The sequence below is a fragment of the Martes martes genome (assembly GCF_963455335.1).
Source record: "Martes martes genome assembly, chromosome: 3".
NCBI classification, from domain to species: Eukaryota; Metazoa; Chordata; class Mammalia; order Carnivora; family Mustelidae; genus Martes; species Martes martes.
Genome location: NC_137890.1, coordinates 109,870,711 through 109,887,405, shown reverse-complemented (window position 1 = coordinate 109,887,405; position 16,695 = coordinate 109,870,711). Strand labels below are relative to the sequence as shown.

General features: G+C 36.3%; 1 protein-coding gene across 1 annotated transcript in view; it reads right to left on the bottom strand.

Moving 5' to 3' along the window:
- ARHGAP15 (Rho GTPase activating protein 15) overlaps nucleotides 1-16,695 on the bottom strand; it is a 601,263-nt gene that overhangs the window by 252,526 nt on the left and 332,042 nt on the right. Inside the window, exon 9 of the mRNA XM_080798365.1 lies at nucleotides 295-417. Within this exon, the coding sequence (XP_080654491.1) occupies nucleotides 295-417 (123 nt within the window). The remainder of the gene's footprint in view (nucleotides 1-294; nucleotides 418-16,695) is intronic.

The window sequence follows — 16,695 nt, the reverse complement described above, 5'->3', positions numbered from 1 at the left end:
ATGGGCCATTAGGATACCTTCTTCTGCCTCTTGGTGCAGAGCCCAGCTCCACTGAAAGCAAAACTGAGGTATTATTTTTCAATGACACTGTGCTGCAACCTTTACTTTCTCAGGATTAGTTTTCCAGACAACAGTTTTGTTTTGTTTTGTTTTTCCTTTGCTGTGGAGCAGAACATTCAATAAACAACCTAAAAAGAATAAAATATCCTAATATTTCTTTAGAGCTGAATAGCTATGGACACAGAGGCATATTCATTTATCACTGTTACAGTAAAAGTATAAAATGTCCTATACCTTTAATAAGTCCCTTTTCTTGCAGAGTTTTCAGCGAAGGTCTTCGGGTGATAAACTTCTTTAATCTGCTTTTAACTCGGTTTTTGTCGCTTGTATCAGAAGCACTATGATGCAGTCTGAACACTGGAGATTAAAAAAAAAAAAAGATTTTGGTAAATTTCTCCTTTATTATTATTACTTTATTCAAATATGAATAGAAAGCAGTAGTTATGGAACTACTGGAATTAACAGCTCAAGCCCTTCTGTTTAGACACAGCATATGAGTAAAAATTTGCCTGTATGAAGTTATTAGCTCTATTGCCACATGAATGTGCAATGAGAATGTGGTTAGTTCCATCCATTCACAATTTATTTTCACTTTCACTTGCTCACATTTAACATGATAATCTTTATCTGCGTAATTCCACTTATCTGCGTCTATATACAGAATAAGGGCCAAAGAAAATTCATCAAAATTAAAGGAAAAAACTCTTAGAATTATTCATTTCAGTTAATTATGATTCTATACAGCCTGTAGGTAATTCAGGCATTTTCAAACATCCTACAAGCCCAAATAATTTTGTCAATCTTCTTTTTTATGTTAAGGTGATTTCTTTTTCTGAAGTAGATATTTCTTATTTTTTTTTTAAATTGATGTGAAATCACCATCAGTTCTAGGTAAAATTCTGAAACAAATTTGCCTCAGATTTTTTCCATGTCTTCTTTGGTCCCCCACTCTCAGCTTTCTATCCTAAGCTCTATCTTCAAAGATAGGTGTATGTCAAATTCATATATTAACTGAATGTTTACTGATCATCAGGCTCCATGCTAAAGACTGTGAATTTCAGGATGAACATAACACTTAAGGTCTGGACCTTCATAAGTACAGAGTCTAAATACATTCAAAGTATCTTATTATTCATGATTGATAAGAATTCATTGTCTCTGTAAGAGAATAGATCTTGACTGGACCCTTCCCTGTCTTAACCCAATTGTTGACATACTGGGAGGATTGGGGGCACTTCCTTAGGTTCTTAGAGGCTCTTTTCCTCTCAAATCATATTTTAGAATAAATCAATTATTCAGTTAGGTTAATAATAGTGCATGTAAATTTTATTGAGACCCTACTACATGCTTGATACTTTCCTAAGCATTTAACATGATTTAACTTAATTCTACTGCAGTGTAAGCTCCCTGTGGGCAGGGATTTTTGTAAACTTTTGAGAGTACCAAGCCCTAACCACTAGACCACCAGGGATTTGTAAACTTTTGTAAATGTTCACTAATGTGTCTCCAATACCTCAAACACTGTTTAGCATGCAAATGTAAATGTTCACTCAATATTTGTTGAATCAATTCTCACAATGATACTTTGAAGTATGTAAAATAATTCTACCCATTTTAGAGATGAAGAAGCTGAGACAAAGAGTTTAAGTAACTTGTCCATGGTCAAGTTTGAATATGGTAACAGTCTAATAAGATTTTTATCTGGTATTGGGGCGCCTAGGTGGCTCAGTGGTTTAAGCCTCTGCCTTCGGCTCAGGTCATAATCTCAGGGTCCTGGGATCGAGCCCTGCATCGGGCTCTCTGCTCAGCAGGAGCCTGCTTCCCTCTCTCTCTGTCTGCCTCTCTGCCTAGCTCTGATTTCTCTCTGTCAAATAAATAAAATTTTAAAAAAAACACAAAAAACCAAGATTTTTATCTGGTATTCTAATTTATTGGAGTATTGGTGAAAGAATGAAAAGCGAAAAAAAAAATCAGAAGTTCCGTTACTCATTTAAAGTAGAATGGTTTCAATCAACTGTTTTTTAAAAATAGCTATGGGGTATGAAACATTTGCTAGGTTATCATTGTATGATAGCTAGACATGAGCCATCCTAACCGCTCCTGAGGATCTCAGAAGAAAAAAAGAGAAAGACAGGAGAGAGGTGCAACTGAAAGAAAATAAATTGCCTGAATTAGAGGACTTGAAGTCAAATGTTCCTTGTGGGGTCTCCAAGGAACCCACAGAAATGCTTATAGGAGAACGTTTGCTATAAAAGTCTACCTGGCCCAGATTGTGAGAAACCTTCTTCTGTCCCCAGCTCTGACCACAAAGTAATTGCAAACATGTTAGCAAGATGGGGATTTGGGGTAAAGTGAAAAGCAAAGGACAGAAGAGGAAAACATCTTGCCCTCCTCCCAGCTAGGTGAAGAGTGGAGTTTTATTTTAGTTTAATTTATTTATTTGAGAGAGAGAGAGACAGAGACAGTGAGAGAGAGAGAGAGAGCATGAGTGGGGAGGAGAGGATGAAGCAGGCTCCCCGCTGAGCAGGAGCTCAATGTTGGGCTCTAAACCACGATGCTGGGCTCATGACCTGAGCTGAAGGCAGACACTTAACTGACTGAGCCACGTAGGTACCTTGGAGTTAGTTTTAAATTAAGTTCTGAATTTTGTTTGTCACAAGGGATTAGACACTATTAAATACTGAATCGAGACAATACTTGCCAGTTAACTGGACCATAATATTTTCTATTACCTTAAAGTGGGGTTCTAAATCCTGGTACTATTGACATTTTAAGCCAGGCAATTCTTGTACAGGACAAGTAAGATGTTGAGAAGCTTTCAGGCTTCTGCTCACAATAGGCCAGTAGGACCCCCTCCTCATTGTGACAATCAAAAATGTCTCTAGACATTGCCAAATGTCTTCTTGGGGGGTGGGGGGGAAACTGCTCCCTGTTGAAAATACTGCCTTAAATTGAAGGGAAAAGTTACAGGATCTGTTTAAGTTCTCATTTACTGGTTGTGGAAGGTCTACTCATACACTGAGAAAATGTAAAGAAACAGTAAAAAGCAAAAAAAAAAAAAAAAAAGGAAAGAAAAGTATTATTTTAATAATATGTCTCTTTACAAATGGTGTATGTATATGTATATATATAGTGGGTGTATATAGTAAATAGTAAATAGTAAATATATTTATACTGCATTTATATATATAAAACATGCATATCTGATTGATGATCTATCTGATATTTATCTGCTATAATATATATATAGTATAAACAGTACAAAGTATATATAGTATGTGAGTATATATAGTATATAGTAAATAACATACAGACAGTATATATATTTACATGTTATATTTATATATTATATATAACATATATATCTGACCTATCATCTACCTCTATGTCTAACTGCTATCTATTTATTAAAGGAATTGGTTGTAAAAGTACAACCACTATCATGGGAGGAGGGTCAATGGGTCTGTCACTTGAAGAGGCTGGGAGCCACTGCTGTAGACCAGAGATTGCCAATTGTTGCTCCTGGCATACCAGTTCCATAGGATTAGAGTTACCGATGCCTTCCGCACTCAGGGTAATTGAGTAGAAACAACGCAGCCTGAGCCCCAGGGGCAGCTGTGGTTGGCTATGAGCAGTCCTACTCATTCAGTCTGGGGGGCTGTACAAATATTTTCCATGTGTATCTGAAGTTAAAATGAAGCGGCACTGGGGGCGCCTGGGTGGCTCAGTGGGTTAAAGCCTCTGCCTTCGGCTCAGGTCATGTTCTCAGGGTCCTGGGATCGAGCCCCACATCGGGCTCTCTGCTTTGCAGGGAGCCTGCTTCCCCCTCTCTCTCTGCCTGCCTCTCTGCCTACTTGTGATCTCTCTCTCTGTCAAATAAATAAATAAAATCTTAAAAAAAAAAAAATGAAGCAACACTGCTTTAGACCTGTGCTGTCCAACATGGTAGCCACCAGTCACCTGCAGCCCTTGGGTACTTGAAATGCAAGCTGTGCTACAGATTGAAATAATAATGTTTTGGATATTGTTGGTAAATAAATATATTATTAAAATTAATATATTATTGGAACATATTTCTTTTTTCTTTTTAAAATGTGGCTACCGGAAGATTTTTAAATGACACATGTGGCTCACATTATATTTCTGGACAGTGATATTAGATGATGAAAAAATAAACACAAATTGACTACCTAGTATATACATGGCAGTGCTGGATTCAATTGTTGTGGATAAAAATGTATATGGTCTATGTAATTATAATACAGCACGGTGTGAAGTACAAGACTTGGGAATCTTAGAAAAGGAACTGACTTCAGGTCATTTTGGAAAAACAGCAAGTGCCATTAGAACCCGTGCAAGCAACAAACGCTTTTATAGGACCATGAATATCAGGCATTAACTGATTCAAAACTGTATGATTGAAAGAGTCATTCTAAGCATCTTAATATACTGCACATATACTATGAATATGCTATCATATCCTATCAATTTTTATCTGAGTCTAGTCACTACAGTGACCACTAGTCTTACATCATTTGTTTCAAACGATAGCTCTATCAAAGCCCCATGGTCTGGGTTCTAGAATTGGAGACTGAAGAAACAAACACTTAACATCCTTCAGAAAAAAAAAAAAAAAAAATCTTTCTCAGGGTAATTTTGGCCTTAAGTCTCCTTTTGAAATAATATGGCCCAATCAATCTAAATTTTCACAGATTACCAATAGTAATATTTTCTATTTCTAGTCTCACCTCAAAATCTTGTCACTTTCCATGACAGAATGCCGAGAAATACAGAATCAAAGGAGGCATTTTTTACTGCCTTTTTAGAACTAGTTAAAATGATGTGATTAGAAAGTACATAGAGTATAAATGCAAGATTATGAAAATAATTATATAGTGAGTTATATTTTTCAGAATCCCTTAGGTACTCTGGTGATAGTATTCTTAATTTTATATATATATACATATGTATATATATATATATACACACACACATACACACAAATATATATTTTTATATAATGTATAATTTAAATATATAAAGTATAAAAGTATTTAAAATATAAAAATATATATTATATATAAACATAAAATGTATTTTTATATTTTTTATTTTGTATGTTTTGTATATTATTATATATTTATATAACTTACATATATAAAAATACATATTCAAACATATATGAATAAATGTATATTAAAGATATAGAAACATTTAATGGAAATATTTACATAATTGAATAAATATATATTTATATTATATGTTTATATATTTTATATATTTACCTTTATAATGTTCTATATAAAATATCTATAAGACACTTACAAAATCGATACAAAATATTTTATATATAAAATATAAAACTATACTGTTTTCAATACCACCATCTAGCTCTACATGTGAGACATATGTAAGGTACATTGTTTTTTCAAAGAACATGAACAAATATTTTTAAATGCTTTGTCTTGTTTCCTTCTCACAAACACTGAGAAAGTAGCAGGGTCTTGGGTGTGATCACACTGTTTTTAACATGGCCCAACTCTCCAAAGTTGCCTGTACTGATGACTTTCCTGGAGACAGACTAGAGTGTCCACTTCTATTTCCTGATGCTATAAATAATCATCCTCAGATGACAAGTCAAATTACAAGACCTTTGCCATCATTCATTCCACTCATTTTGTTCTGAGAAGAGTAATGCAGAAGTTAAAGGCAATAGATGACTATAATATATAGCATACTTTTTATTAAGCAAGTAACTTGAAAGCGCTATAAATACAAACTAAAAATGTAAAAAGCACATGTTTATAAAGTAAAGTCCATCATGGGGTCCCAGTAAACAGCAGTAAAAGTCTTTGAATATTGTGGTTTACAAATCTGATTTTAACAGCCAAACTTATAAAACAGTTTACGCTTTTCTGTTGTCAAGGGAGAAAAACTTGCCAAATTGTTCATTTTAAGTAAATACAACATCACCAATTAAGGAAGGCAAAATTTAAACACATGCCTATGATAATCAGGACATAGTTTGCTTCTGATTTCACTACTGATTTTAACAGAACAGTGTTCCTTCCATTTTCCCACAGCACCCAAGTGACCCCACACATACTTTTAGAAACTTGTAATCACACAGTGCAAATAAAAGGACACTTTACTGGAAAATACACAGTGTGGTACAATAATCCATCATTTATGAAAAATAGAATTCAGCCTTTTCTTTTTCCTCAGAGATTCAACTACTTTTTGAGGGTGAAGTTTACTGTAATTTAAAGATTTATGTTAAGCCAATGAGCAGTTTTTTCCCATTCCCATTTATACTTTTTATTCAAAAATGAAAAGAGACAAAAGCAATACAGGTTTAAATGCTAAAGCATTTAATCTGATTTACAGAGGAATCACTCTTAATTCTACATATTTTTATCTCCACAAAAAGTTAACCTGAATTGGATTAGTTTTCCAGGTATTCTAGAATTTACTTTTATTTCTTTTATGCTTTCCTCTCTTTTTCCCATTGATGGGTGATCTTTTCTTTCAAGCCCAAACAGAATATTTTTGAAAGCCCAAGAATTTTCAATAAAAATACACAATTTAAGTCTCAACACGCAGGCCAAAGGCATTAGCTTTGAGTACCATTCTTAACCCATTGAGAGATTTAATTGTTTTCCTTAAAGTTGCTCGCACCAAAGAATAGTTAGAATTGAGGGCTTTTTGGGGTTTGTTTTGTTTTGTTTTGTTTTGAGTGCAGTAGACACACAATTTTACATTTGTTTCAGGTATGTAACATAGTGATTCAACTTCTCTATATGTTATGCTATGCTCACCCCAAGGATTGAGGACTTTTTAAGATGATCTTCAATAAATAATGTGTATGAGAATAGGCATTAGCACAACACAAGTTTTACACTTGAAACAGCCACTGTGGCATTAAAACCGGCTCTAGGATGGGAAAACTTATTGTAATGAGTCTCCTTTGTATATTTATTTTTCAACTTTAGTAATGGGAGGGGGAATGAACACACTTTGGACGATGAACATTCACTACCATTCTATTAAGGGATGAGAACCACAAAAGAAAACCCTCAAATTTTTCCAGAATCCAGCAGTTTGGATAATATGATCCAGAATTGTGCATCTGCCAGAATTTTTCTTGCTGGGGACCTTGTTTTGAAATATCCCGTTTTCCTGCCAAACTGCTGTTTTCGTGGTATTCCCATGTTACACTTACATGCTGTTACTATTTTTTTTTTTTTTTAATTTGGAAATACTGGAGAGCTAACGTTTCAGAAATGTTGCTAAAGGAAATGCTATTACAAACAACTTTCGAGGCTACTTGTCACTTTTTTGGTGAGGTTTTATGTAGGGATCGACATTGGGTGTAGATAGAGAGTTGTGTTAGCCACAGAGAGCTCCAGATACTGCGAGTATAGGAGGATGTTCAGGGCAAAACTGGCAGCAGTTATAATTATCTTACCACACCGAAGTGTCCAGGGAGGGAGATCAAGAAAGAAATGACAAAATAAGGTCATATCAGGCTCTTAATCCCAACAGATTCCAAAACACTTCTCAAACCATCACATGGATTACATAACAAAGTTCTGAATTGTCTCCACTCGTATTTTCCAATTATGACCTTCGTGTACCAGAAATTGCCCTTGTTGTACCACTTTCTAAATTATAGAAACAAGAACGCTTTACCCAAAATTGATTGAAAAGAGAAATCAGGTTTTTAAAATCTCTTTTCAGCCTTCCTTCTAATTCCTTTACAGGGCATACAGGCTTGTGCTAATCCAGAAGGCTGTAATATATACTGCTTTGCCCTCTCCAGCATGTGGTTGGGAGCTTGCAAAACTTTGCACGTAACTCCCTGTGTCAGAGTGGACAGAGAGGGTGAGTTTGGGCTTAATAGACTGTTGGTCATTTAATATCTCTTTCACATGCTCGATGTAAATAGAAGTCATAATTTCAACCCCCAACTTGTAGCCTGAGAAACTAAATTATTGAAATTTAAGTGACTTACTTGAAACACAAATCACTATTAAATCTGGAAATAATTGGAAGAGGGAATGCAGAGCATTTTAACAGCAGCGCTTTGTTTTAACCACTTAATTCCCAAGTAGATATTGTAGGAATACAAAATAAGTGATCAGTTCGAAATAGAAGGGTAGGTGGATGCTATCTAACCAAGGATTCTTATTTATGTCATCTACCCATTTAAAGAGAAGTGAGAATTCATACAGTGAAAAACGTTGACTTTTAGACTAAATGATCTAGTTGAAGTGGTCAAATATAACTCTATTTTTCCATTTCCAGTGTCAATAAAGAGCTGACAGTTTATTGTCATGTCCCTGTCATTCAACCATATGTAAATTCCATGACTGTTTTTCTCAGTAATAAATGTATCCGTGTGTTCTGCTTTTAAGGCATTCATCTGTCTATGATATAAATCTTCATTGTCTTTCATGTATAAGCCTAATATTTTTATTTTGCTGATAACACACCTGCGGTGTGTCTAGGTTGATTTTGTATTCCTATAGTGTGAGTCAGGGCATTTTGTTTAAACTCTTTATAGCATTTAGTATAGCTTTGAATTACGTAACTTTCTTGATGATGACGATGATGCTAACTTCAATTCTGTAGTGCAAATATTGAGTAATATTACCACAGATGTAATTTGCCCTCAATTTTAAGTCTATCTGGTTTCTTTTTGTGAACAAGAATTGAAAAGATATTTGCTTTAAAGGTTATGAAAATACTACATAGTCCGGGAAAAAAGGAAAGAAGAAAGAGAAAATAGACCTAAATAGCAAAAACCTATAGTGTTTATAAGGACAAATGATGATAATTTTTTTCCTGAAATGGAATCAGATGTAGTATAAGATGTAAAGATTAAGATCATGAAGATATCTTCTATTGACTAGATATTTTCTCTTGTTTTCTTATGAGTCGATACAGTGTCAGTAAAACTTTCTCACTTATTCAAAACTTTGATAAATTCGTAAAGTAAGTGGTTACTGAGCTCACGCAGTAGCTGATTTTGAAAGTGAAATGACTAGAAAAAGAAAAAACAGTGACATAGGGCATTAATCCAGACAAAGGGCACCATGTAGTAGAAATATGTTTTCCATGAGAAAAGATTGTGTATTAAATACAGGAATGGGTTCTTTCCTGGTGACGGAAAATAGGCCACAGCCAAATCAAATGAGAAGAGCCCTACAGTTGAATGCAAATATCAGAGACAAAAAAACAAAACAAAACAAAAACAAAAACAATAGAGTTTGTAGGCATGACAATTCCATCCTAGAGGTAACAGCATGGCAAGATTCTAGGAAATTAACACTTAGAATTCTGTGGGGAAAAAAGCCAAGTTGGAGAGTGAAATTATATTCATATTTAAGAGTATTGGGCAATTTCAATGCTGATTTTACATACTGACTCAGATACTAGACCATGCTTAGCAGTATTTGAATTGGGTGGGTGGTATTTAAATCTTCCTTCCAGATAGACAGAAATAGAGAGAGCTACCACTACATATTGTGCATGTGTATTTGTTTGTACCTTTGTGAAAATGTATTCTCAGAGGGTATAGAGGAGAGTAACATATGACAGCTTTGAAGCTTTCTCTCTGATCTCTAAACTCCTGGCCCTATGTGTGATCAAGAATATGCAACAATCTATCCTGAATTTTTCAAACATAAACATTTGAGCTAGGACATAAAAAAATATATTTCACACATAGGTAGTTCGAGAAAAATTTTAAGATAAATCATCAGTATTTGAGAGAAAGTGGTGGTATTTATGTAGATTGTAGGAAAAGTTAAATTTGTATATATATAAGATATATATAATTTATAACTTTTATATATGACATATAAATAAATATATATTTACCTTTTCTTAAATCTAAATGTTGTAATATGGATAGTTTTACTCCTTTCAAAGCAGACTCAATTTCCAATTTAAATAGCCAATCTGATCATCCTAATACCACATGTGTTATTAATAATGACTGATGTTCTTAGACTACAGGCAACGTGACAAAAAAAAAGGTACCAAGTATGTTACATCTCATTTAATCCTCATAACCTTTCAGCATCATGGGTTCTCTTATTGTTGTCCATTCTACAGATCAGGCATCTGAGGTTCAGAGAGGTTGAGTCATGTAGCAAATAAGTGGCAGAGTCAAAATCAAACGCAGGGCTGCCTGAGTTCGAGCCCATGGGAACTCCTAACCTACCCCATTGGCTGCCTCTCCATCTGTTTGGCAATGCTGTCAAAGTCCTAAGGACATAGAAAAATGGCAATAGCCTCCCACTATAGTCAAGTACTTTAAATACTTCCAGCCGAAGGTCTTAAATTATCTGCTGTACTTAAACTGCTGGCTGAAATTATTCTAGGTGGTGTGCCTCACTATAGACCTAAAAGGGAAAATGAGTTGACTTCGGTGAGATTAGTGAATCACAGGACAGCAACAGAGTTGATGGCTGAATACTCTGTCGATTGCCAGTCAGAGCAGCTGAAGATGGCATCTGGGTTGCGCAGAGCCGTAACCACCGTGAACACAAATTGAGCTCTTCTGCTATTGGGCTGTAGGAAAATATGAGAATCACTTTCCATGCTCCAGGTGGCTGTGTATAGCAAGACAAGAATAAATAGAGAAGTAGAGATGCAGGGTGGGGATTGGGACTCCCTCTAAAGCAAATAGACTAGGGACCTAGCCAGGTCTCTTAATTTTTCAGTCCTTGACTCCTGTCATCACATAATCATTTTCAAAGACAGACAGACCTATACCTAGCCCACATTAGTATGAGCACATGCATTCTCATCTATAAACTCTTTAGCACGTCTCTCAGCCAAGTCAGGAAATTTCATTCTTTTCTCCGTATAACCACAGAGTCCGCTAGTTTTATTCCTGGTAGCTTCATAGGAGTAAAGCTTCAGGATCAGTATTTAGGGAGAAAGCAGATATGAGCCACTAATCTATGAACCTCCTTCCAACAGCTACTGCTGCTTCTTCCAAAAACAAACAGTAACCAAAAAAACATATATTCCTTTCTCTCTCATTCATTTCTTCTCTCTCTTTTGAATACTACAGTTTTTAGATATCCAATCTGAATCTCAACTCTTGTCTCCTAACAGAGGTCAGATCTTATTCAAGCAATGTAAGTTCTTTGTGTCCTATTTTCTCATCTGGTAAGTGGGGCTGATAATATCTACACCTTGTGCAAATTAAACGCCCCCATTATTTGCAAAACACCCAGCACAATATCTAGTGTATAATAAACATTCAATAACACTAACAATTATGAATAATGAGGTTATGAGAGATGTTTTCTATTATAGTCATGATTGTAATAATCAATAAGTGGACAGAAGAGGTGGTATGAAAAATACCCTCCTCATCCTCCATCCCAGTGTTTCTTATTTTTTCAACATGTACTGGGCATTTACTCTGTATCTGGTATTATTAGACTATAACCTTAGCTGTTGCATAAAGTAAATATATATTAATTTACAAAACATTAAATACATGTTAATATAGATACAATTTTCACTGCTATTTGACTCTCGGTTTTTAAAAAAAAAAGTACTTGTATTCAACCCCAAGAGTTTATCTGTGATTAATTTCTGCCAGGTAGAGTATATTTCAAGACTTTGAACATGTGTTGAAATCATTGGGTTTTGAAGAACCATCCATTAAAGACTTTCTGAACTGTGACAATGGATATTGACAGTGCTTGTCAGACTAAACCACTATTGATTGGCTCACATCATGTGTATAGCAAAACCAATTTCTTTCAAGTGCTTCTTCCTAACTGAAATACATTATTGAGCCTTCCTTTCTGTTTATTATAACACCCCAGCTCATCATATGTAACACATCCAGCAAAAAGGTTTCTCAATGAAGGAAGCAGCAAACTATAACACAGAGAGAAGTGAAGGCACTTAGCAAGCCAGATAGTCTTGTACTGTAAGAGGCTGTTCCTTTGGAAAATATCGATCCCTTGCAGAGTCTTGTTTTTATTTTACAATTTTCTTGAATATGGAAAGATCATGGACTAACAGAGCTTTGCTATTGTTTAATGATCCTGTGACTTTCATGGTTTCTACCCCTGAATGAAACTATTTTAAGTATTGTGCGTATGTTTAAGTTGTGGGAAAGAAAGTGCTGATGTTGGGTCACTGCTGCCCTGCCCACAAACACACACAACACTACACACACACATACATACACACACATACACCACCCCCCCAGGGATGTGACTTTTTCCAAACCTTAGAATGTTTTCTACAGTGAGCGATTTGGGCTAACTTTGGTCATATGCTATGTATTGTACAGTTTTATTATTAATTTGAATTTGCATTGTTCCATTCCTCCCAAGAGGGCACATTTCTTACTGAAATTATGCTTTTACATAACAAAGAGCAGTTCTCATAATACCCCAAGAGTGGGAAGAATTCCAGATTTATTTTTTTATTTGAAAATATTATTATTAAACAAAACCTAAATGACATACCTTCCACAAGTACTGACTGATCATATCTCGTGTTTTCTGCAGTGTCCTAGGAGCATTCCTGGGCCCAAAGAAACTTCAGTCCTAGTTTTTACTCCTTAAGAAGCTCATAGTTTACTGTATATAAATGCCTGGGGAAAGCAGGGTAATCCTAAATTCTTAGCATAATTCTCAGGGTATTCCTAAAATTGCCACCCCTCTGAAAAATGATCCTTCCAGCTCACATGAGTCACTCTGATGATAAAATGGGGGAGATTTTGGTTAACTCCACAAATGCTGAATTCAGTGTGGGATGGTGCTGCCAGTTTTTCCGTTTTTCCTAAGTGTGCCTGGAAATTATTATGATTATGATTATTATTATTTTTCTTTTGCTTAGAAGGGTGGTAAATGCTACATGAGGAAAATATGTCATTCTTCAAAGCCCCTTATTAAGCAACAGAGTTCCAAGTTTACTTGAAAATTCTAGATTAGGGTTTTTCCCAAGATAAGGATCCCTTTGAGTCCTGCCTCCTGCCCCACGCTATGGCCCAGGAGAATGGTTGCAGTCAGCACCCTGGGCCATGCCCTTCTTCTGGCTTTGCCCCTTGCCCATGGCCTTCTCGCTCCCACATTCCGCTGCTCTGAGACAGGCTCCTGGCCTCGGGTCCACTCTCTTGGCATTCTTCGCAGGGGTCACAATGTCCTGAAGAACAGTGAGTTGTCAGAGTGGCAGCCTCCCATGCTTTTTGTGAGCGAAAGATCAGGAAATGTCAGGACAGTCAGTGAGCCCCTCACAAAACAGTTTTCGTGGGACAGAACCTTCTATTAGGGGAATCATTTTGACATCAGCTTCTAGCTATTTGCGCCGTTCTGCATGCGAACCGCTGAGACCCTCCCCCACGAGAAGTGCCCTGGAAATGCACGGGGTATGCTGAGCAGATCTGAGGACACAGTATGTAGTCTACGGCTAAGTGTTCGGGGATAGTGGAGCAGTTTGTCCTCACAAATGCTGACAGACAGCTGCAGTTTGCAGCTGGCAGTGAGTTTATGCTCGCTAAACAAAGATCTAGCTGGAGCCCGGTGAGTACTTGGCTCTGTGGCAATAATCATAATTCATAACATACATTTCTAAAGAAGGGGAAAAAACAGGAAAAGACCCATAAAGGCGCATATCACCCTGACACTTGATGCGGTCAGGATTCGGGCGGCGTTATTTGTTGCCCGTTTTGAATCTCGCTGGGTCCTGTGTTGCGACGGTGGTCACTGCATGTGTGTCAAATGACACTGCTGTCTGCTTTCCAGCCACAGCTTCAGATGAACTCATCTTTCCGTTCAAAAATAGTGAAGGGAGATTTACTTTCTGTCAAGAACCACTTATTATCTCAAATCTTTATTTTTCTAAATGAGTTCGCTGTAATCAAATTGCCAAGCTTTTTCTTGCTTTTTGACCATCAGATAAGCCCATTCTTGGGCACAGTTCGTGTTGGAGTTCCAGAAACATGAAATATTAACTCCGGAGTGAACTAGAGAGAACACAGAGTCGATGCTCCTGACTTCTGTGATGAGGAAAAAGACACCCAAATTGTTTAAGCCACTTGCCTAAGGCCACATAGTAAGGAGCAGAAAGGTACAGATTCGATTCAAGTTTCTCAGCCACCATTTCTGGGTTTTTGTCAGCATATCCTTATGTCTCTCTAATCCCAGATTTATTTTGACTAGAAACACTGTCCCTACATCTACAAGATTGCTCCCGAGGAGCCAATATTGTTGCTGTAGGCGCCCACTACTGGCCTGGTTCTTCCAGTGACCAGGAATTTTCTCTTTGAATCTAAGTGAAATCATGTAATTGTTTTATTCTACATATTAAGAATTAGAGAGTTTTGAAGAGAATATGGAAATATATTTACATGTATATGCATAATTATGCTTAATAATAGGAAAAATACATGCCCCAAAGGAGAATTTACAGTAGCCTTTCTTTTGACATGTAGCAATGCTAAGTGTTTTGCTATTATCCTTTTCTTTAACTTTTGGTAACCTGAAATCTGTAATAGATTAATATTATTTGGGGTTTTAAGCCTTCCCTTTCCCTAAGGGGAGAAGATCCTGTTGCCAATTGCCAGGACACTCCTTCTGACACAGATGTCACTGAGGAGAGTGCTTTGCTGGATATCCTCCCCATGTGTTACGGCCTAAATTAGGAGGGGATAGAGAGGATTGAACTATGGATGGCAAAATGCATTTCACACAGTTCCAACTCCTCTGAAATTCGAACTTTTGGACTATTGAACAGGCCCAGATCTTGGTTTTCTTCAAGCATGTTTACTCTTGACAAAGTAGAACTTCTGGTCTTGGAGAAAAATGTCTTTGGGCTTTTAAGGTCTCCGAAAGCTTCTTGAGACACTAAGTACCTCTTACAAAAAATAACACTGTGATGATTTAAGACCGGAGGAACTGGAAATGAGTGGATTAAATGACCTTTAAAATACACATAGGTTTAAAACTGAAAGGAAAATGCACTTAGCAAAAAAGCATTTGGGATTTATTTCTAAAATCTGGTTGGAAACATTAAGCAAACTCAAAATGAGGCGACGCACACACATCCTCATTTTGACTTAAAGATCTACTTTAAATAACACAACAGATGTAGTCATCAGCATCTATTCCAACAGGGACACTATGGATGGTGTGAAAGGCATAGTAAGACTTGAGTAATAATAAGAACTACTGTCATTGTTATCCCTTAATCCTTCAAACTGTCAAAGCAGAACCAAGAGTAAAGGAGAAATATTCTAGCAGGATCTGACTCCCTCCCTGTTTTGTCAAACAGTTCAATTAGGAAATTTCCACCAGGAAATATTCCCTTAAATTAGTCATCAGAAAGCAAGTGTAGCTATTTTCATTCAATAGCATGAGAGAAAAAGAAAAAAGAAAAAAACACCTGTGGACTTTAGTCTGAAAACATTCCCGACAACACAAACAGGTGCTGGGTTATGTAATGGCTAAGAAAGCCGGGGTGGGGAGGGCGGGGGGGGGGTGGTTGGAACAGAGCCCTTGCTAAGGAAAACTGAACTTAATTGCTCCATTGTGAGGGAATGGCCAACGGAGAATTATGTGCTCTGGGTCACAAAGCGTTTTCGCAAAATATTTATTTTGCCAATATGTGGCTACATGAAATAAACTGCCATTGGGATACATACTGAAGTCAAGAATGAGGGTGGGGTGAGGCAGATCTCCATGGTATAGTTTGGAATTTAATGGTTCTCCCTATACTCTCATTGAGCCTGACACATAGTCGGAGGTCAGTTAAAAAAAAAAAAAAGTTTAATAATTGCATGGTGTCTGAGCAAAACGCATGGTAGAAAGCACACAGGCTTTTGTATGAGATCTTATCTTGAGTTCACAGACCCACCATTCAGAAAGTGTGACTTCATGGCCCTGAATTCCAATTTCCTCATCTGTATGATAGGGATATAAATATTTCAATTGCAATGTTGTAAGGATTAAACATTATGATGAAAAAGACCACGATGCTTTGTATGCATACAGGTAGGTTGTCATCTTTGTCCTTTTTCTCCCTTTCTTCCTCATCTTCATCATCCTTAACATCATTAATGGAAGTTACGGGTTGCACTGGACTCCATTAAGCTGAGTTAAATGGGCTTTGGGAGCTAACAATTAAAAATCACAATGCCTGTCTGTCTAAACAGAAAGAAGATATGGAAACTTGAAGAAATTTGGAGTATGTATATAAAAGTTATGTTAAGCCTATATTAACATTAGCTATCAATAAAGAGCTATGTCCATATGACATAGGAAGAGCCCTAGAAATTGTTGAGACACTTTTCACTTTTTCTTACACATTTGCACATTGCATACCAAATTCTCTAACTGCATGAGTATTTATTAATAGCAATTTTGTTGGAAATAAATGTGCCACAAATATAAATCCTTGCAGGTGAAGGTATGTTGTGGGTTACTACTACTACTTTTGCTAATAATAATAACTTTAAAAAAAGGTAATAAAAGTCTCTTATTTTGTACCTTACTTTAAGATTGAAATCTTGTGTCTAAACAAATAGAAATGGCAGGAGGTCTGCTTTGATAAATATGGCAACAGCATTACCTTATATCGTGGTAATTGTTA